At 41.2% G+C, this 22,431-nt stretch overlaps 1 protein-coding gene across 10 annotated transcripts in view; it reads left to right on the plus strand.

The window, feature by feature from the left end:
- Positions 1-22,431, plus strand: part of prmt3 (protein arginine methyltransferase 3) — an 86,334-nt gene that overhangs the window by 6,251 nt on the left and 57,652 nt on the right. For 5 of the 10 annotated variants that reach the window (XM_061764631.1, XM_061764680.1, XM_061764615.1 and 2 more), the window contains 8 exons: positions 1,562-1,644; positions 1,752-1,801; positions 1,905-2,010; positions 4,064-4,202; positions 4,708-4,849; positions 6,018-6,083; positions 7,613-7,734; positions 17,865-17,964. In XM_061764631.1, the coding sequence (XP_061620615.1) occupies positions 1,562-1,644; positions 1,752-1,801; positions 1,905-2,010; positions 4,064-4,202; positions 4,708-4,849; positions 6,018-6,083; positions 7,613-7,734; positions 17,865-17,964 (808 nt within the window). Of the gene's footprint in view, positions 1-1,561; positions 1,645-1,751; positions 1,802-1,904; positions 2,011-4,063; positions 4,203-4,707; positions 4,850-6,017; positions 6,084-7,612; positions 7,735-17,864; positions 17,965-19,748; positions 19,919-22,431 lie in introns of all 10 variants that reach the window. The other 5 variants (XR_009786936.1, XM_061764691.1, XM_061764621.1 and 2 more) reach the window with 3 other exon arrangements.

A 22,431-nucleotide genomic window follows, 5' to 3' on the forward strand; every position in this document is an offset into this window, starting at 1 on the left:
GGGCGGGAGGCGGGGTACACCCTGAACTGGTTGCCAGCCAATCACAGGGCACATACAAACAAACAACCATTCACACTCACATTCACACCTGCGGGCAATTTAGTGTCGTCAATTAACCTAGCATGCATGTTTTTGGGATATGGGAGGAAACCGGAGTGCCCGGAGAAAACCCACGCAGGCACGGGGAGAACATGCAAACTCCACATAGGCGGGGCCGGGGATTGAACCCCGGTCCTCAGAACTGTGAGGCAGACGCACTAACGAGTCGGCCACCGTGCCACGGCCATGATAAATAATTAATCATAAATCATTGTCATAATTATTGTGAGAAATCATTAACATGATCACTGCCTTCACAGATGAATATCATTAATTATTAAAAATAAGATATGTGTCATGGAAGGTAATTTGAGAAAATTTGTTATTTCAGAAGTGTGTCTCAACTGGTAGTCTTTCGCATTAATCAGTACCCAAGAAGTACAGTAGCTCAATTCCAGAAAGGTTGTTGACCCCATATATGTTGCTATGGGACTGTGCAGCTACAGTTAATGGGCAAGAGTGGCAAAATACACAAGGTTACCCATCAATCAATCTTTTATATACAGTATCACTTTTCATACTTAAACGGTGCTTTACTAAACGGATAATGAAGTTATGACCGTTTGTAATAACTGATCTGTCATGGTTTGCATTTTATTGTAGACTACAATGTAATGACAATACATAGGTTTGTCAGTCCTCCACAGGATGCCTTTTTCAACAGCTCTTAACACTTTGGGGGATTCTTTATTGCGACAAGGACGCTGTTGATTTTGAATGATACCTGACTGTAGTTTCTTGAGGTAGCTCGGCTGATTGATCATTTGGTACACGCTCTTGTCAGTGCTCTACTGGCACCCTTTTTCTACACTTTTTTATTGTTATTGATCACTAAGTGACTGTACACAGTCATCATTATTTAGTTTTGCTTAGAGCACTTGATGAGAAGAATGCCTCTCCTGCCTTCATAATAGACCATAGAGGCGAGAAGTCTTTTGCAGAACCGCCCCCCCACCGCTTTTTTAAATTTTTTATTTATTTATTTATTTTTTTAAGTAAAGTACGTTTAAGATGGATTGTTTTGAATTTCGTGTTCCCTGCCTTAAAACAAGTAGATTGGGCCATCCAAATTACAACCCCTATTCCAATGAAATTGGGACGCTGTGTTAAACATAAATAAAAACAGAATACAATGATTTGCAAATCATGTTCAACCTATATTTAATTGAATAAACTACAAAGACAAGATATTTATTGTTCAAACTGATAAACTTTATTGTTTTTAGCAAACAATCATTAACTTAGAATTTTATGGCTGCAACACGTTCCCAAAAAGCTGGGACCGGTTATGAGTTTGAACATTAAATGTCTTGTTGAACATGATTTACAAATCATTGTAGTCTGTTTTTGTTTGTTTAACACAATGTCCCAACTTAATTGGAATTGGGGTTGTATATTCATTGTTCTATTGTTTGACTATTAAAGTAGGCTATGTCATGGTTGTAATTTTTTCCCCTTCCAGATTACTAAATTCAGTGCCTGACACCTTGCAGCACTGCACGGCTGAGCACCAAGTCAACATTATAGATCTGATTAAGAAACACAGTAAGTACACACTGAAACACTGCATAAACGGAAAGCCAAATTACATAAATCCAATGAATTATGATTACAGTTTTACTGTTTCACAGATTTGTTTTTTCCCCTATTAGATTTAGGTGACTACAGTTACATAAAGCTGATCAATTTCATACGCTCAACAGTGAGTATTTATGTCTCTGAGTGAAAGTATTTGAATACTGGTTCATGAATGAGTTTACAATACACTTTTGCTTTGCGATACCATGACCTTTTTTTTTTTTCAGAAATGTGATCCATCACATCTCATCGGGCTGCCAGATGTTTCCTTACCGTGGGAGAGTGAAGACTTCCTCCAGCCAGTTATACAGGATGACCCCTTATTGCAAACAGGTACTTATTGTTCCTTTTTGCTGTCTTTTTCAATGAAAGCTATACTTTTTAATTACTGTATTTTCACAACCATAAGGCGCACTTAAAAGTCTTAAATTTTCTACAAAATGTGACGGGGCGCCTTATGTGTGCACAGAGTTCCAAAATCTGTAAATGTTGTTGTGGCTTTAATGAGCGCTCCGCTTGACTGACTGGGAACATTTCCTGCTGACACGCTGCTTATATAGAGGAAGGCGGACGTGACTGAGGACAGCATGTGGACGTAAAGGGGGAAGAGTGCGCGTGACAGAGGAGGCTAAAGACACGCCCCCAGTAGGTATATAGTTGCGGTATGTGCATCGGTTTGGCTAAGGACCCCCAAAAATGGCACCTACGAAGAGACACGCTTACGAAGCACAGTTTAAACTGCAAGCTATTAGTTACGTGGCGGAACATGGGAATTGAGCAGCCGCAGGCGTGAGAGAATTCAAGATCAACGAATCCATGGTTCGCAAGTGGAGGAAGCAGGAAAACGAGTTTCGACAAGACAAGAAGACGAAGCTGAGTTTCCGCGGGGGGGGGAAAACGCGGAAACAAGGCAAGGTGGCCCGAGTTGGAAGACTAACTTGAGCAATGGATTAATGAGCAAAGAACAGCCGGGAGAAGCGTCTCTACAGTCACCATTCGACTGAGTGCAATAACCCGGAGCTTTCCATCATTCCGGGAAGCTTGACGAACCGCTGGACATCCGTGTAAACAGGGCGTTCAAAATGAAGTTGCGAATGGTGTGGGAGCCATGGATGACAGATGGCGAACACAGCTTTACTAAGACTAGGATGCAGCGCCGGGAGAGTTACACCACAATTTGTGGATGCTTGGGCTAACGTGGCTGCTTGCACTGTTGTTCGAGCTTTCGTAAAAGCCGGACTAATTTCTGAGGAGCCGCACGGCAACGAGACTGACTCAGTCAATGACGAGAGGGAACCTGGCGTGTTTGATGGAGAGCTTGGCCAGCTGTTCATTTCGGATACAGAAGATGAGGACTTTGATGGATTTGTGGATGAGGATAAAATAAAATAAAAATAACGTGAGTACGTTGTTAAATACTTCAATGAAGTACAACCGAACTCAGTTTTGCTCCCGCTGCCTTTTTAAAAACATTGTTTTAGCGTGCATGCATGCTACCGTATGTTTTACCATGCCTGCGCCCAATACAGTGCACCTTATGTATGTGTTAAATATAGAAATAGACCCCGTAACTGAGACTGCGCCTTATGGTTGTAAAAATACGGTAACACGGCTTTGTGGCACAGAAAGGTAGAGCCTCAACTTGTGGCTCTACTGGGTGCCTCCTTTGCAGTGCATTTGTCTCTGCGAGAATGTTGAATGAACATGTAACCACTCTTGAAAGAAATCCTTGCACTTGTGTGGTTATTTTGTGCTGCCTGAGATTAATATGTATGTGCAGATACCTTTATATGTGTGTATTCATCCATCGATTTTCTAAAGCTTGTGACTCATTAGGGTCACAGCCAGCTGAGCTGGAGCCTATCGCAGCTTACTTTGGGCAAGAGGCAGTGTATACACCCTAAACTGGTCGCCAGTCAAACGCAGGGAACATTTAGACAAACAATCATTCATACATATGGACAATTTAGTCATCAGTTATCTTAGTGCTAACATGCATATTTTTGGAATGTGGGACAAAGCTGGATTACCTGGAGAAAACCCAAACAAGGAAAATGTCCAGCAGTACTCGACAGCAGGAGAGCAAGAAAACACCACACAGAAATGCCTGACTGAGATTTAAACCCAAAACCTCAGAACTTTGAGGCAAACATGCTAACCATTTGGTCACTGATGTATTCGATTTTTTTATTTTTATTTTTTTATGTGGTGAAGTACTATCATTTTACTTTTCAGTAACCTTCTACATCCTATGACAAATATAAAAACATTTAAAACCACTGTAATGGACTTGGACTGATCACAAATGACGGAATTGATGAAGTAAAATGACGACTTGAAACAAGCCATTACCCATCCAGTTTAAAATCTATTTTATTCTTTGTAGACCCTGAGGATCTGTGTGGTCACCAGGGGAAGGTTGCATCAACATGCGAGCCATCAGAGTCCAATCAGGCAATGCTGCAGAGGATTACTTTTGCTGAGGATGCTGTGGCTCAATCCTTTGAAAATCTGCATCAACTAAAGTCAGTCATGTTACTCTTTTAAATTGAATATCCTATATTTTTCCCTAGGTCCGGCTTCTATTTGAATTTGTTTCAATCTTTCTTCCAAAGATTCCTTTCGCTTTTTTTTTTTTTTCTTTTTCTCTCTCCTCTTCTGACATTTGATCGGTCCTGTCACTCATGACAAATTGGCCAGCAGGGGGACACAATATTTCAGATACCTTAGCAGCCAACGCTACCATGTGGAAGAAGTTTTCAAGGAAGGGAAAATTCCACTGCAGCACAGAGGTTAAAGTGAGCATGGGGTTGGAAGAGGGGGCTGTAAGGGAAAATTACAGAAAGTGAGAGGGGAGGGAGGAGATGGGTGAATGAAAAGTGAGCTCCAAAGATAAATGCCTCTCATCTGCTCCATTTACCGCTATGTCCTGTGTGCTGTAAAGGTTGAATGTGCTTTCTACCCACAGCTTTTGCTCTGCGTCCTAGTATAGGAAATATAAAACTCAAATTTATCTTGCATACTCTTAAGGCTGCTGCTCCAAGATTTGGTGCTGAATCCAGAAACTGGAAGCTCCACTAACCTGTGCAGTGTGGCTGAGCTTCGCGAGGAAGAGGACGAAGCCTACTTCAGCTCATATGGTCATTATGGCATTCACGAGGAGATGCTCAAGGTGTGATCTTACAATTAAATGCATACAAACACTGTGTGACAGGCAAGCTAGTTCTGCAGGTGCCGTTTCCTGTCTGTTGAGCCACTGCCCTGCACCACAGCACGCTCTGCAGTGGGCAACTTTGCCGCACAATTTTAAAGAGGCACATAAATGATCATTCAGTATGCACCCATTCATACTGAGGATAAGATGTTTGATTGAAAGTGTCAAGTCAGCAGTAAGCTGCCATGTGAGACACCGACACTGTCACTACATTGAAATTATTTTCAATAGGTTTACCAACCATCGATTATGGTGGTGGTGGTGGTAGCATCATGCTCTGTGGCTGTTGCCAGTGGTACTGGTATTCTACACAAAGAGGATGGACTAATGAAAAAGTAGGACTATCTCCAAATTCTTCCAATTCAACAGCTAGACTACTGAAACTGGGGTCCAATTGGGGGTTCCAACAGGACAATGATCCCAAACATCAAATTTGGTTTTGGAATTGATAACACTTGCTAACATTAACTTCTGGAATGGTCTTCCCAAAGCCCTGAACTCAACTTTATTGAACCTTTGTGGAATATGCTTAAAAGCCAGGTCAGTGCAAGGAAACCACCAATCTAAATAAAACCCAATTTTGCCAAGAACATCAAACCAAAAGCTTCTGACCGCAATACAACTTGCTAAGGAACATTTGACCCTGTGTGGATTAGCAAAAATCCAAAATAATTGAAATGTGTACCCAATAATTGTTTTTAAAATCATATGTTGTCTATTCATTCCACCTTGAAAAAAATAACAGTTTAAGACAATACATACAGGTCAAAGTTAATGACATTCATGTCAATGGTGAGTGTATAAGAACTTCTGACTACTCGGTTATTCATTGAGAACTTTAAAAAAAAAAAAAGCAACTGTAGCGTAAGTGCTGTCCATGAATAAAAAATTAACAAAAACATTAAAAGCAGCAGCAAAGGTAAAAACATTAAAAAAAATAACAATAATAAACATAAATAAATGTTACTCAGTTGATGTTTGCAGCCACCTTGAAAGGCATCAAGCGTGTGCCATATATGCAGCAATAAAACAGGAACATACACATGGTAACATTCACAGCCATCTTTAACCCATTGAAATTCCTCTCTCAAATTTAAATGGAGGCTTTTTCATGTTCTTTTCACAGGATAAAGTGCGCACTGAGAGTTACCGTGACTTCATGTACAATAACCCTGAAGTGTTCAGAGACAAGGTGAGCCTATTCAACATAAATATCCCAAAATGCAAAGAGTACATATACCAGGTACATACTGAATATATTTGCACAATGTTCACTCGCATAAAATGTGCGATTCTCTCAGCAGTATTAATGTTTAAATTTAATTACTGTCATTGAGGTGCCTGTGAGTTTGCATCTGCTGATTAGCTTGTTTAATGTACAGCCAGGCCTTCAGCACAAATAAACACTGTTTGCATTTTTCATGTAAGGCATTAATACGATGATAGTGTCTGATTAAACCACTGTGTGACTTTATTAGTGCACTCAATGTGGACTGCAAAGCGCTGATAACAAACACAGGCTTCAACTAACAAAACACATATCCCCTTACCAGCAAAGACCATTGTCGTTAGTCCCAAGAAGCAGTGGTCCATATCATGGCCATCCATTATATAGGGGGCTGCTGGTGAGCACTGAGTGTGTGGTAGTGTGAGAGGCAGGTTGCGTTGATGGGAATGTACATTATCCCTGTCAGAGCCAAGCATTTGGCACAGAGGAGGCGGGATATTGAATACAAGAGGATTTTCTTATATCAGCACTGCAAAGATTGTTTGGCAGAGTGCACATAAATGTGGCGGGTGAGCACAAAGGTTTTGTTTGTTGTGTCAGCGCTGTGCCTGCAGCCCTCAAAGCAAGCCCGTAAGGGCAGCGGGATACCTGCAGGCGCAGCTCCCTGAAATGGAAACACAGATAGGAAGTGTTACATACAGATGAGTGCATGCTCGCTACAGCTGGTGTCAGGCATTTAACACCAGTGGTGGCATACATGAACAAATTAGCTGTTCCCCCTAAAGCCCCAAAATAAATGTGATTAAGAAGTCAATAGCAGTGGAAGTGTTGCTTTAGGAATAAAATGTTTAGGAAGCAATTTGGTGTTTGAAAGAGATGCTACTCTTTGAGCTTTAGGACATTAAACAATTGGAGGTGACCAGCTTCCCGTGTGATGACACAGGACCTAATTTTTAGAGGACGTGCGTTAATTTTTCTTTTTTTAAAGCTTTGTGGGATTCTCTCATCCAAATGAACCACATGAAAAGTACCCGGTACCCCAAAAAAATGTGATGAGAATTATATATAGTGGGACCTCAGTTCGCGAAACTATTTCAAATAGAATTCATCCTTACCAGACCCAGAACAAAGTTGTTTACCTTGTTTTTATTGGTGTGTAGTTCGCAAGGTTAATTAAAGGATTGATGGCCAGCACTCATTCTCTGACCATGTTGCGTCTTTCTTCCCACCGTACCTATATCATACTGTTTGCCAAGCTGTGGTTTTTGTACTACACTCTTTACTTTGTACAATGAACTTATAGCATTTTCCACTGAACCACAATCAGCATGCTGGCGCATCTCCTACTTGGTGATATGCAGTCTAGCTTCACACCCACACACGAATACACAGCAACGTGAAAACTTCACATCCATATGCCTCTCATGTCCAAAGATTATATATTTGAATAATCTTTCACACAATTACTAGTTCACAATTATTGTGCCCTATAGGTTGTTTTAGATGTCGGCTGTGGGACTTGCATACTATCGATGTTTGCTGCCAGGGCTGGAGCCAAGAAGGTCATAGCTGTTGACCAATCAGAAATTATCTACCTGGCCATGGATATAGTCAGGTGAGAGAATTCGGTCGGGACTTTAAAGCAACATTCAGTTTTTGTCAAAAAAAAACAAAAAAAAAACGTCATACAAAATATTCTGGAGAACTGCACAAAAATATCAGTACAGAATTGTATTAGCAATTCTGTAATATTCACATATAATTATGTATCAGTTTCTTCAGTAGCCTAAAAGACAAAAAAGGAAATTTTGTTAAATAACTCCCTCTCGAAAAACAAATAGAACTCTGTCCTTACTATCACGTCTGCGCCTCTACTGTTTACTGTTTTATGTCAAAATGCCTTCTGGGGAAAAGTTCAATAAAACGAGAAAGCTAGTGGTGGTCTTTGCAACTTTTTATCTGATTTCCTTTGCTTTTTGTTAAACTAAACCATTGCTTTCAATTGTTATGTAGATTAGCTTTGTCACATGTTTTTGTTGTCAATTACATACACACATGGGCAAAATTGTTGATACCCCTCTGTTAATAAAAGAAAAACCCACAGTGGTCACATAACGAATCTGACAAAAGTAATAATGAATACAAATTTAATGTAAATTAACCAATGAAAATCAAATATTGCTTTTGAATTGCGGTTCAACAGAATTGTTTTAAAAAAAAAAAAAACTCATGAAACAGGCCTTGACAAAAATGATGGTACCCTGATCTTTTGTTGCACAACCGTTTGAGGCACAGCAATCAAACGATTTTTGTAACTTTCAATGAGACTTTGGCACCTCTCAGAGGGTGGTCTGGCCCACTCTTCATCAGCAAATTGATCCTGTTGTTGCAGGTTTGAAGGGTGCTTTCTCCAGACGGCATGTTTCAGGTCCTTCCACAGATAGGATTTAGATTAGGGCTCATAGAAGGCCACTTCAGAATAGTCCAGTGTTTTGCTCTTAGCCATTCTTGGGTGTTTTTAGCTGTGTGTTTTAGGTCATTATCCTGTTGCAAGACCAATGACCTGAGACTGAGACCACAAGCTTTCTGACACTGGCAGCATATTTCTCTCTCTACCTTGATAGTCTTGAGATTTCATTCTACCTTTCACAAAGCAGCCCCAGAACATAACAGAGCCTCCTCCATGTTTCGCAGTAGGGACAGTGTTCTTTTCTTGGTATGCATCATTTTTGCGTCTATGAACATAGAGCTGATGTCCCTTGCCAAAAAGTTCCAGTATTGTTCCAGAAAAAACACTTCCGCTGCTGTTGTTAAGAAGTAACCCTACTTTTACTCCATTACAATGATCTAAATGTCGCTCGCTACTTTTATTTATGAATTATTGCTTATTTATCAACTATTTTGTGCGCGAGACTTCGACTTCCGTATTGGGTGCTGTTTGCGTTTGTCTAGTTCACCAATCAAATGACACAAGAATGTCACATGACCTCAACATCGTCTTCCATTGGGCTTCCTGTGCATAGGTATTAACACTAGATAGGCCAACTCAGCTGATTGTCGTGTCTACGTAGCGACCATGTTGGCAAGATCGTCGTTACCATGAAGGCAACGGCGGGCTACTCTTGTTTACATTTAGACGAACATAAACAGCCTTCATGTATTGTAGCATTTGTCTGGCCCGGTCTGCCCAAACGTGATAATTTCAGCTCACTTATAACTGGAGAAAACATCGTGCAGTAAATTGCAGATGTTTTTTTTTTTGTGTGTAGTTTTGACTGCATACGTGCGCGCGCACACACCAATATCAGAATTTGCATATTCACATTTTATTTTGTAATTGTTTTTGATGTTCATGCTGGGGTTAAAAAAATTAGAAGTTACTATTTACTCAGTACTTGACTAATTATTTTACTGTGTACTTTTTACTCTTAAGTAATTTTTTGGAGGACTACTTTTTACTTGAATCACATTATTGTCAAGTAACAGTACTCTTACTTGAGTACAATGTTTGGCTACTCTACCCTCCTCTGGTTGTGATCCCAGCAGAACCGCAAAGCACACGAAACATCGGCGACGAGCGTTGATCTGCTAGTACATCTTGTATTAATTAGGAAACGTGCCTACAATTATCTTATTAGTAGACTTTACGCCGATCTGATCGGTGTTATCGGAATCGGCCAGTAATTAGCATTTTATGCTGATCGGCTTCATGTCATAAGTCGCCAATCCGATCAATGACTTCATCGATGGGCTCTGCACAAGACATTTAACTCCGCGTCTTCGTCACGTATGAATCCAAAAGCTAGTTTATTAAATGCTTCAACACAACAAATTAGATCGAGCACCTGAAGAAGGTACATGAGCATGCCGCGTTCAAGCAACGCAGAGTGGTGGGGGTCGGGGGGGTGTCAAACGGACTCAAACTCTGGACAACACCCGTCCATATTGCTGCGACAGTGAGAAAGTTAGAAGCATGTCATTAACAGTATTTATTAAAGTAATTTAATTGCAATAAAGTAATTTAATTACAGTAAGTTAGCACCCATTATTTCTGTCATGTTGTAATGTTGATTTGACCTAAACTTATGTCAGTGGCCAATCCATGAATGCCCCCTAGAGTTCATTGATGTTTTAACTTTTGTCTAAAATGCTAGAGAATAATTTTTGCCCGCAACCCTTGTGAATCAGAATCAGAATCAGAATCATCTTTATTTGCCAAGTATGTCCAAAACACACAAGGAATTTGTCTCCGGTAGTTGGAGCCGCTCTAGTACAACAGACAGTCAATTTACAGAACACTTTGGAGACATAAAGACATTGACAAAAAACAACAACAAACAACAATTGTGCAAAAAGATGCAGAGTCCTCAGTTCGAATGGCTAATGACGCAATAGTCCGGTGCAATGACCATTGTGCAAAGGGCACTGAGACTTCAAGGAGTGTATGCGGTTTAAAGTGACGAGTACTGCGATAATCTGGGACAATGGTTGTGCAAATGTTACAGATACTCCTCAATCAGTGTGCAAATGAAGCAGATGCTACTCTGGCATGAGTGGCCACTATATGCAAATAGTGCAGCACGGCGAGACAACTACAGTGAGTGCACGAGTAATACATAATACAGAAATGTGACAACGAACTCAAGTCAAAAAATTGCCAGCTTGTTGTAATGGAATTGTAAGTTAGCTGTTCAAGAAGTTGATTGCAAGAGGGAAGAAGCTGTTGGAATGTCTACTAGTTCTAGTTTGCATTGATCGGTAGCGCCTACCTGAGGGAAGGAGCTGGAAGAGCTGGTGACCAGGGTGGGGAGGGTCCGAGAGGATTTTGCACGCCCTTGTCTTAGTTCTGGCAGCGTGCAAGTCCTCAAGGGTGGGTAGGGGGGGTACCGACAATCCTTTCAGCAGTTTTGATTGTCCGTTGCAGTCGGAGTTTGTCCTTTTTTGTAGCAGCACCAAACCAGACTGTGATGGAAGAACACAGGACTGATTCGATGACCGCTGTGTAGAACTGTCTCAGCAGCTCCGGTGGCAGGCCATGCTTTCTCAGAAGCCGCAGGAAGTACATCCTCTGCTGGGCCTTTTTGAGGACGGAGTTGATGTTGGTCGCCCACTTCAGGTCCTGGGAGATTGTAATTCCCAGGAACTTGAAGGTCTCGACGGTTGACACAAGGCAGCTGGACAGCGTGAGGGGCAGCTGTGGCGAAGGATGCCTCCTGAAGTCCACGATCATCTCTACAGTCTTGAGCGTGTTCAGCTCCAGGTTGTGTCGGCCGCACCACAGCTCCAGCCGCTCCGCTTCCTGTCGATATGCAGACTCGTCACCGTCCTTGATGAGGCCGATGACAGTGGTGTCATCTGCAAACTTCAGGAGTTTGACAGTCGGGTTCGCTGAGGTGCAGTCGTTCGTGTAGAGAGAGAAGAGCAGCGGAGAGAGGACACAACCTTGGGGCGCCCCAGTGCTGATGCTGCGTGTGGATGAGGTGGCCTCCCCCAGCCTGACCTGCTGTGTCCTGCCCGTCAGAAAGCTGTAGATCCACTGGCAGATGGCAGGTGAGACGCTGAGCTGGAGAAGCTTGGATGAAAGGAGTTCAGGGATGATGGTGTTGAACGCTGAGCTGAAGTCCACGAACAGGATCCTCGCGTAGGTCCCTGCACTGTCGAGGTGTTCTAGGATGAAGTGCAGTCCCATGTTGACTGCATCATCCGCAGATCTGTTCGCTTGGTAGGCAAACTGCAGGGGGTCCAGCAGGGGACCTGTGACACTCTTGAGGTGGTCCAGCACAAGACGTTCAAAGGACTTCATGACCACAGATGTCAAAGCGACAGGCCTGTAGTCATTCAGACCCGAGATTGCAGGTTTCTTGGGGACTGGGATGATGGTGGAGCGTTTGAAGCAGGATGGAACTTCGCACATTTCCAGTGATCTGTTGAAGATCTGAGTGAAGACTGGCGCGAGCTGGTCCGCGCAGACTTTGAGGCAGGATGGAGACACGTGGTCCGGCCCTGCCGCTTTGTTAATCTTTTGTTGTTTGAAGATGCGTCTCACATCCTGTTCATGGATGGTTAACGCAGAGGTCAGAGGTGTGATTGTGGTCGCGGGTGCGGCCGGATTGGTGTGTGGTGTGAAACTGTCCTTTTCAAATCTGCAGTAGAAGGTATTCAAGTCGTTGGCTAGTGTGTTATTGTTCTCAGCTTGGGGGGATCGTCGCTTGTAATTAGTCAGCGACTGGAATGCATGCCAGACTGATAAGATAAGGTGTACAGAAAATTGATGGATGGATACAGTATACTGTACACACGTATATACAATAAATGAACAAGTCATGTAAATGGAGACATTGCGCCATCATGTGATCGGATATCGTTTTTGTTTTTTAAACTTGCTTAACGGTGATCGGCCCCAAAAATCCTGATCGTGTGATGCCTACTAATTAGTTTACGGATGTTAATGTTAAATGTATTAAGCGATGCAGCGATGATAGGGATTATGTCACAACACAGAATAAACTAATTTCAAATTCTGAAATGGCCAAAAAAAACTGAAAAATATTGTACTTAATGTTTTCCTGGAGGATGCATTTGGGATTAGCCTTTGAAGTTGGTAAAAGTGAAGAATGAAGTGAAACAGGCAATGATTTTAGTCATTTTTTTTCCAAAATGAGAGGGCTTAAAGAGGGGGATGCTATTCATGTGACACATGAATGGCATCAGGTGCAGGTGGAGATGGGCCTGGCTCAAATTGAAGGCCAAAACAAAAAAAGGAAAGAAATGAGCAATTTTAATCTTAAATTTGTGCATCAATATGTACTTGAGCAGTGTAAATAAATGTTTTTCTGTGTGAAGAAAATTTATTTTGCCTTATTGTACTCGTCAGTCTTCCAGATTGCTTAATTTTTGTTAAAATGAAAAAAAACTTTTTTTTTTTTTGGTTACCCTTTTCACGCCTTTGGTGTTTCCATGTCTGGCTACGCATAAGTAATGAGATGCCCATCCCAAATATAATTTAAAAAAACTAAGGAGTTTATTATAGTTAGGTTTAGGACTAGGGTTGGGGATAAAGCAGTTTAGGATTAGTTAAGGTTAGGATTATGGTGGTTAAGGCTGGCGCACACAGAGCACTGCTGGCGAACCCGACAGAACTATGATGCAGTGTGAATGGGTTGGCAACTGTTTCCTTGAGCGGCCGATCGGTCGGCCACTGGTTTTGAGGCGATTCAAAATTATAATCTCCGTTGCACGGCATTTTAACGTCCCAGTTTACATTCAATCAAAATGCACAGAAGCTTTCCCCTATGGTGAAAATACATTTCCGGGTTTGCGAGCCGTGCCGCCGCGTTGCTTCGGCTCAAGCCATATAAATAGTATGTAAGGTATCAAATGTTGTTTTAAATCAATACTAACCGATATTCATAATGTATAATGTGCCTGTGCATGAAAAAGCGAAGTTTGTGACCAGAATATACGTTCAAATGAATGGGTTATGGCAGTTTCCTTTTCGAATATCCACAGTTTCCCTTTAATTCTCACCAGCATCCTCTTTAACAACCTGCTTCTTCCTTAACGCTTAATCTATCTTTTTATGGTTTAAGAAATGTGATCAAGTACAGTATATTTTATATACAGCATCAAACGCCTATTCAGGGTCGCTGTTAAGGGCGTCCATGTGAACAATAGCTCAATGTGCGGGGGTGCGTCGGCAACTCTTATTTTTATGCGATGGTTCGGTCCAGTTGGGTTCGACCACGTTGCACAGCGTTCGACAGGCTTTAGGGTTAATGGCATTTATATTAACGCCGCCACACTTAATAAGTCACATACGTCTTTTACCATCTGGACACATACCCAGCTGAATGGGTATTCGCTAGTAGGTCTTCTCAGCCTGGTAACAGCATCTAAAAATAATTTCTAGTATATATGTTGACACAAAAATACAACAAAACAATCTCATTCCATTATAACTAGTTAGGTTGAGTTTCAAACATCCACTTTGCGGTCACAATTCAGAGCATTTTATTGAACAATCCATCAATTCCAGCCATTAAAAAAAACTAGACATTATCCATTAAGGAAGTGACTGTGAAGGAAGAAATTCAGCCTTTCATTTAAACTTCAGCTACGGAGAGGAGACAGGAGATGGATGCTTCTGCGCAACCAACAGAAGCCACTTTAATTACAATCCTGATATTAGCAGCAAGGGGATGTACGAGACTCACACAGAAATAAGAGTGATAAAGTCACAACCAAAGCAGAACCTCTTTGCCATGTGTGTTCCTTTGAAGGCGGAGCTCGGCATTCACCGCTGGCAAACCTGAGATGCACCCTGCATGCCAACTCCTGCTCCCACAGCGAGCCAGTGGGCTGTAAAATTGAAATGTCCTTTTCCTTCAGCGAACTCTGTTGTTCTGCTTATAAGACACTCTTACATAACTGTAATAATGGCAGTCGTAAAGGCTTTTACGTAAAAAATGTTTTAAGAAGCAGAAAAAGGACGTGCCGTCTCTGGTAGAGCTAAATGGATTGGAGAACCCAAGCATACACTGGACAACTGCACATAACAAAGCACTCTAAATTGGATCATGTTAAAAGACGTGTGCATACCAATCTCAAACCCCAACTGGGGGAGCAAGTGAAGAAGAATCAGTCAGACCGCAGTTGTAAACAAACAAATGAATTAATGAAATAGGTCCCAACAAATGAGTCAGTGGAGAAGAAACCCATCAACTTTACATAATGGAGACACCCTTGAAAGGTACACGTGGACAGAATTGTTGGTACCCCTGCGTTAATCAAAGAAAAACCCACAGTAGTCACATAAACTTAAATCTGACAGAAGTATTAAATAAAGGTTTTATGAAAATTAACCAATGGAAATCAGTACAGTGGCCTGGAAGTGCAAAACAATATAAATGGTGAAACACTTTTACATTTCAGAAAACAAATTAACAAAAACCGAAACACTTTTACATTTCAGAAAACACATTAACAAAAGCAGAAACACGTTTACAAAAGACGAAACAAATTACAATTGAGACAACCCGGAAAGGGAACGCCCAACATTATTAGGAATCCAGCACATTTTCCTGGAAGGACACGCCCTGCTCCAATATTACTGGCTCCAGCAGACACGCCGCTGTGCTATGATTGGCTGCCGTATCCCAGTAGCACACACTCCACTGCTTCCAGAAAAGAATGTAGCATTGTGTGAGGGCAGCCGTGGCCCAATGGTTAAGATCATCGCCTGCCACTGAGGGGGACCTAGGTTCAAAACCCCGACTGGACCATCCGCCAACATCCCCCGGACTCACGGCTGTGGTGTCCTTGAGCAAGACGCTGATACCCCGAAATGCTCCCCGGGCGCTTCGGATGCCCCCTGCTCCAGTGTGTTCCACTAACGTGTATGTGTTCACTGTGATGGGTTAAATGCAGAGAACAAATTTTGTGTGCACGCATGCATGTTCATGACAATAAAAGATGATTGTTCTTCTTCTTCGTCGTACTGGCTATACAAGTAGATACTAGATATGAAAGGCATGTTTGTTGTTTGTGCTCAGCAATAAATAAAATGAATTTAAAAATAAATACAAGACTGCTACTCGAGAATACCAAACCGACAGAACCGGACTGCCTGGAAGAGGTGGCCCAGCCAGTGACAACCAGCCCAACCCAACCAAACTGTGACCATTCTTAGGAGTGGGTCACTCGCCTTGTGTGTCAATGAAGAACGAAGCCAGCTCCCTGAACTAATGTGAATTGCAGGACACATTGATCATCCAAACTTGAACTGCACCTTGCTGCTCCAGCTCTGCACCCTGCGGCTCGGGCAGCCCATTGCTTCGCCGGCGCAGTTGCCGGAGGACCAGGGCGTCTCTTGCGATACCCGACGACTGGGCAGCGCTAAGGGGAGTAAAATAAACTACAGGATACCCTCAGTAGAAGCAAGGGAAAGCTAAAATAATGATATATACGATAGGCTGATGGGTGTTATTGTACGGTAGACTTTTTTATTGTACTACACACACACGCGCATATCTCGTACTACGATATTTATTGTTACATCGCATGGAAGAATAGAGGAACAAATGATTCCGAGGAATCAAATTACTGGGAACCGGTTCTCTAAGAATGGGTTTTCAATTCCCATCTCGAACTTTGAGCAGGATAGGGATGGCACCCAAGTGATGCTTGCTTAATGTGTTTCAGGCAATGCCAAGACATAATTTCCACACCCTTTGTTTTCTGTGCATGATTTCACTATTAATCAAATCTTCTTGCAGAAAGCTTCTAGATTTTAGAACCATGTTTTTGTGCTGAGTAAAGCAATAGCTCCACCATCCAAAATAAGATGTGCATTTTGTTATTTGACTGCATCAAATTTATTGATCCATGGTGCTGCTATGCACAATAAAATAAGAAGGAAAGCATTTTTTAGCATGTCGCATTTCTGTGTATGTTTTCTTTAAGTTTTGATAGAGTAATTTAAATTGGGGCAGAGTTGAAAATGTTATCACCATTTCATCTTGAAAACATCTAAATAATTTTTTTTTTTTAAAACAAACACAATATATATAAGTCCCATTTACATCTAGTTTCTGCTGAAGTCAAGTCATGATTGTTTTTGCTCAGGAACAAATATCCTTCACATTTTCGAGGGATTGAATACACAACTTTTGTCTCTCCTACACTCACCCTACCACATATACATATCTGTACAAGGCGGCACAGACACTGACTCTTCTCTGAGCCCTGACATTGTCCTCTAAATTACCCCAATAATGACTTTACAGTGCTTCCCTGTTGTGAAGACGGGATTGGGGGGGGGGGGGGGTTGGACTCTGGAAGGATGTGATAGCAGCTTGAGCAGAGTGGTAGAGAGGGGGAAGACGGTTCAAGATAAGCATCACTGTTACAGAAATGAACTCTGGGCTGCTGTGAGTAATTGCTCTGTCCTCTGTAACATTAGGTGTCATGATAATGGAATATTCACAGAGATTGATATCCAGGATGGCCAGACTGAAGGGAGGGATCTTTTAAATGGTCCAGGTGATCTTACAGTTCCTATCTCATTCTGTGGTCCCATGATTACACTTTTCCAGTTTGCGTCCATAATTCAGCCGTGGGAATATCCAAAACAGTATATCTGTACTGTTTTTTTGTCCAGATCTACCTCGGGCCTCTGTGAAGCGCTTTGGACACTGTGATTGTGTAGATAAAGAGTTTATATAAGTGCCCTCCATTTATCATTTACAGTGATTATTATTTTGAGTTGTCATTACATGAAAGCAACTTTCTTTTATACTTTCTAATGTTTCGCTACATAAAATCGGCCTGAATAGCTCCAATCAATGTACTCTGTTAATTTGATGCTTGTGTAAGTCAAATTATACTACCTAAAATATACATCCAAACACTAATCTAGAAATTAATATGTTCGGTGTTTACTGTTTTGCTTTTTGTGCTTGATGAGGTTTTTCACCATCGTTTTTCACTGAAATATAAAATATATTGCGGAAGAACGTAGATCACTTTTCTGAACTTATTCTGTATCTCACTGCAATTCCATCCCAGTGCACTGAAACGCAGGACAGAAAGTCTTTCCCTCTGTGAGAGAAGCTGAGTGAGTGAGCAGCCCTGTAATGAAAATTTTCAGCATTTGAGATTTGGATTGAAACCACAAGAGCCCTCTCGAATTGAAGAATGATACTGTTTGCCAAGATTTGTAAAGCTTCAATATTTTCTTTACTGCAGGTCCAACAAGCTGGAGGACAAGATCACTTTGCTCAAAGGACGCATAGAAGACATCAGCCTCCCCGTGGAGAAGGTGGATATTATAATCTCAGAATGGATGGTCAGTACACAATAATGCAGCGTATATAATGAAGCTGATGTTATAACAAATTAGCCAAAGTACTTATTGTAAAATACTGCTGCCCCAGGATACTTCCTGCCATATTTATAAGTCTCTTTTATGAACGTACAATGTAATGAGTCTTGAAAACATGCTTACAATATTGATAGATAGTTCAGTGTTTGATTGCAGAGCCAGGTTACGTTCACAAGGCATGCACAAGGAGAGCTGTGATGATTCACTTAATTGAATTGATTGGTAACAAAAATATAATACTCCTCTATTGACAGTATTTAGACACTCCTCTTAATCCAACAATCAACCAATTAATCAAGCATTTAGGGGATGGCGACCACTTACCTCACATTATCTTTTATTATAATTTTGCAAAACCAACTTTTTCTAGTATTTGGAATCTAATATTGTCTCCATGGTGCCTCAGTAAACGTGAAATATGAATTAAAATAGTCCACACACTCCTGAGGTGTTTTGGGCGAGAGGCCTGAAATCAGGTCATTCGAATTTCTTGAGTTTATCTACGTTACTAGCGACTATCCCCGGCTACCTTTCCATTCCCGATCCAACGCTGTCAACATAACAAACACGTGTGTTCTCACAAGTGGGTCTTCTATACGGAGGCAACCAATCAGAGGAAAGGCGATGAGTTTAGCCAAATATGGACAAAGAAAAACTGGGTCAAACAGAAGTAGCTGTCACAGGGGCGTTTTCTGGACACACGTATGACAAAACCAATGTTTTTTCATTGTTTTATTTATTTATTTTTTTAAATAAAATTGACACTTTTATACTAAGTCCATGTTAGAGAGTCACTCTGGAGGTTTAAATAGCCAAAATATGGGACCTTTAGTTCATCGCCTTACAAAGACATTTTGAACGTCTTTGCTTCCTGCTCTTCCCAAGCGGACAAAGCCAATTAAAGACAGACTGCAGTACTGTGAAAAAGTATTGGCCCCTTCTCAAATTCTTAGATTTTTGCATACATTCCCCACTTTAATGATAAAGATAATCAAACAAATGTAAATATCAGACAAATATAACCCAAGTGAGCTTAAAATGCTGTTTTTAAATGATTTCATTTATTAAGGAAAAAAAATATTCAGTTACTTGGCCCTGTGTGAAAAAGTAATTACCCCCTTCTTAGATCATGAATTATGTGGCTACTCACAACTTTTGATAAATTTTCACTGATCACACTCAAGCCTGATTACCTCCAGACCTGTTCAATCAAGAAATTACTTAAACAGAATCTGTTCCAACAAAAGATTTTAAAAAGCTGCAACAAAATGACACGATCCAAAGAAATTCCAGAACAGTTGAAAAATAAAGTAATTGACATCTATCAGTCTGGGAAGGGTTATAAAAGCGGCAGCACGGTGGAAGACTGGTTAGCACATCTGCCTCACAGTTCTGAGGACCGGGGTTCAAATCCCGGCCCCCCCTGTGTGGAGTTTGCATGTTCTCCCCGTGCCTGCGTGGGTTTTCTCTGGGCACTCCGGTTTCTTCCCTTATCCCAAAAACATGCATGGTAGATTGATTGAAGACTCTGAATTGCCCTTACGTGTGAATGTGTGCGCGAATGGTTGTTTGTTTATATGTGCCCTGCGATTGGCTGGCGACCAGTTCAGGGTGTACCCTGCTTCTCGCCAGAAGATGGCTGGGATAGGCTCCAGCACGCCCCCGACCCTTGTGAGGATACGGAAAATGGATGGATGGATGAGTTATAAAAGCCATTTCTAAAGCTTTAGGATTCCAACGAACCATAGGTTGAGCCATTATCCTCACATGGAGAAAACATGGAACAGTGGTCAACCTTCCCAAGAGTGCCCGGCCTACAAAGATTACCCCAAGACAACAGCAGTGACTCATCCAGGAGGCCACAAAGGAATTCAGGACAACTTTTAAAGAACTGCAGGCCTCCTTTGCCTCAGTTAAGGTCAGTGTTCATGACACAAAAATAAGGAAGAAACTGGGCAAAAATGACATCCATGGCAGAGTTCCAAGGCAAAAACCACTGCTAACTCAAAAGAACATAAAGGCTTGTCTTACTTTAGCAAAAAATCTAAAAAATACTTTTTTAAATCTGAATGATTCCCAAGACTTTTGCGAGAATATTATATGGACTGTCGAGATGAAAATTTATCGTTTTGGAGGGTGTGTGTCTCTGGCGTAAATGTAGCACAGGATTTCAGAAAAAACAACAGTCAAACATGGTGGTAGTGTGATGGTCTTGGTTTGCTTAGCTCCTTCAGGACCTGGACAACTTCCTGTGATTGATGGAACCATGAATTCCGCTCTTTAACTGAAAATCCTGAAGGAGAATGTTCAGCCATCAGTTTATGACCTCAAGCTGAAGCGAACTTGGGTTCTGCAGCAAGATAACGATCCAAAACATACCAACAAGTCAACTTCTGAATGGTTTAAAAAAAAAAATAATTAAGGTTTTGGAGTGGCGTAGTCAAAGTCCAAACTTGCATCCAATTGAAATGCAGTGGGATGACCTTAAAAAGGCCATTCATGCTTGAAAATGCTCATTTTTTTCAGAAATCAAGCACTTCTGCAAAGAAGAGTGGGAAAAATATATCTTCACAAAGATGTGAAAGACTCATTGCCAGTTATAGAAAATGCTCGACTTCAGTTGCTGCTACTGAGGATGGCCCAACCAGTTATTAGGTTTAGAGGGCCATTACTTTTACACACAGGCCAGGTAACTTTGAATATATTTTTTTCTTTTCCTTAATATAATCTCCATTTAAAAACAGCATTCTAAGTTCACTTGGCTTACAGTATATTTGTCTATTTGCATTTGTTTGATGATCTTAAAGTGGGGAAACTATGCAAAACATGTAAGGATTTGAGAAGGGACAATAGTTTTTCACAGCACTGTATGAATTGATCAAATATGACAACACATTTACAGTAATCAAATAACACAGATTGAAAAGACAGAAGGTTGGAGATGAATTGCAGTCAATGACAGACAAGCATGTGATAATACAGTAGTACATACTCCCATACTACATTCATTTGTTTTTTGTTTTCAAAAAAACCTACAGACTCCAATGTGTCAACATCTGTTTTTCATTTTTAAAATATTTATTAAATGGGACTAAGCTGAAACCATAATGTCCTCTGAATACCTAACCAGGAGGACCAGTCTTCTTTTGACTTGATGCCCATTCATCAGTGAGATTCTGTGTGGCGATACAGGCGGGATGGCCAAAGTTGAACGCACCACTGAAGTCATCCCTAATTCATGAGCCTCCTGTATCTGTCCCCTCCGCCTCCCCCTATCCATCGTGAAACCCCAGGGTCACGAACAGGGGTCGTCAGCCAGAGCCTTCCTATCCCCTGGGGAATTACAAATTCGGCAAGTGACATGCTCGTGGAACAGTGAAGGATAGGGGGCATAATATCTAATGACACTGGCTCACAGAGCGCTAATATATCTCAGAATCTTCTAGTCACTTCTCATCAAGGCTGCTGTGGCAGACATTTCTCAGATACAACAAGATTTAAAAGGTTGCCTTCCATTCTGTTGTTTAAAAATAGAGCAAATTACAACTGAAAGACTACACTTCCTGAATAGTGTAAAGGACTGAATAATACTTTTGATGTCCTGAGTGAGTAGCGCTTTCAATGATGTAGTACCCATTAATTATAAGGCTGACCTGCCAAGGCCAAACTGTGCCGATTCTGGTCAGCTAGAAAATGTAGATACTCCTTGTAAAATGTGTCATCAAGATCCACTGCACAATTAAGAAACATGAAAAATATGCAAATCTTCTGAGAGTCACCAAAATGAAAACATTCCTGGATTGACACCATACTTTATTGTTCTTACTTTGCTCCTGACAAATGATGCAGGGTTCACACTACATTCAAAGCCATCAGATAAATGTTCATTCCACACAACATGCTGTCACGAGGTGAGAAACTATCAGTAGTCAAAACAAGCAGCAAGCTACATGACTGAGTGCCATCAGTGGGTCACATCTTACAATATTATTTACTGAGATTTCCTCCAGTTTCTCACTAACACACACGTACTCACTCACTCACTCACTCACTCACTCACTCACTCACTCACTCACTCACACTACATTAGTGCTGCAACTGTGTTCTTCCAATTATCACAACATGGATAACCACTAATCATAAAAGGTACTTGAGCCAAGCATTTCAGTCCAATGTGGTACGATATGCAAACTTGACAATTTTCCATTTTCTGATGCTTAGTGGGGTACCAAACTAACTGATCCAGACTGTACAGTTTCAAAACCTTCTGTTGGGTAAAGCAACCACAGCATGACAATGGAAAAGGGAGGATGCAACTTGCATCATTTCATCAAACTGTTCTACAACCCCAATTCCAATGAAGTTGGGACGTTGTGTTAAACATAAATAAAAACTGAATACAATGATTTGCAAATCATCTTCAACCTATAT

Source organism: Phyllopteryx taeniolatus, chromosome 2, assembly GCF_024500385.1.
Source record: "Phyllopteryx taeniolatus isolate TA_2022b chromosome 2, UOR_Ptae_1.2, whole genome shotgun sequence".
Classification (NCBI taxonomy): Eukaryota; Metazoa; Chordata; class Actinopteri; order Syngnathiformes; family Syngnathidae; genus Phyllopteryx; species Phyllopteryx taeniolatus.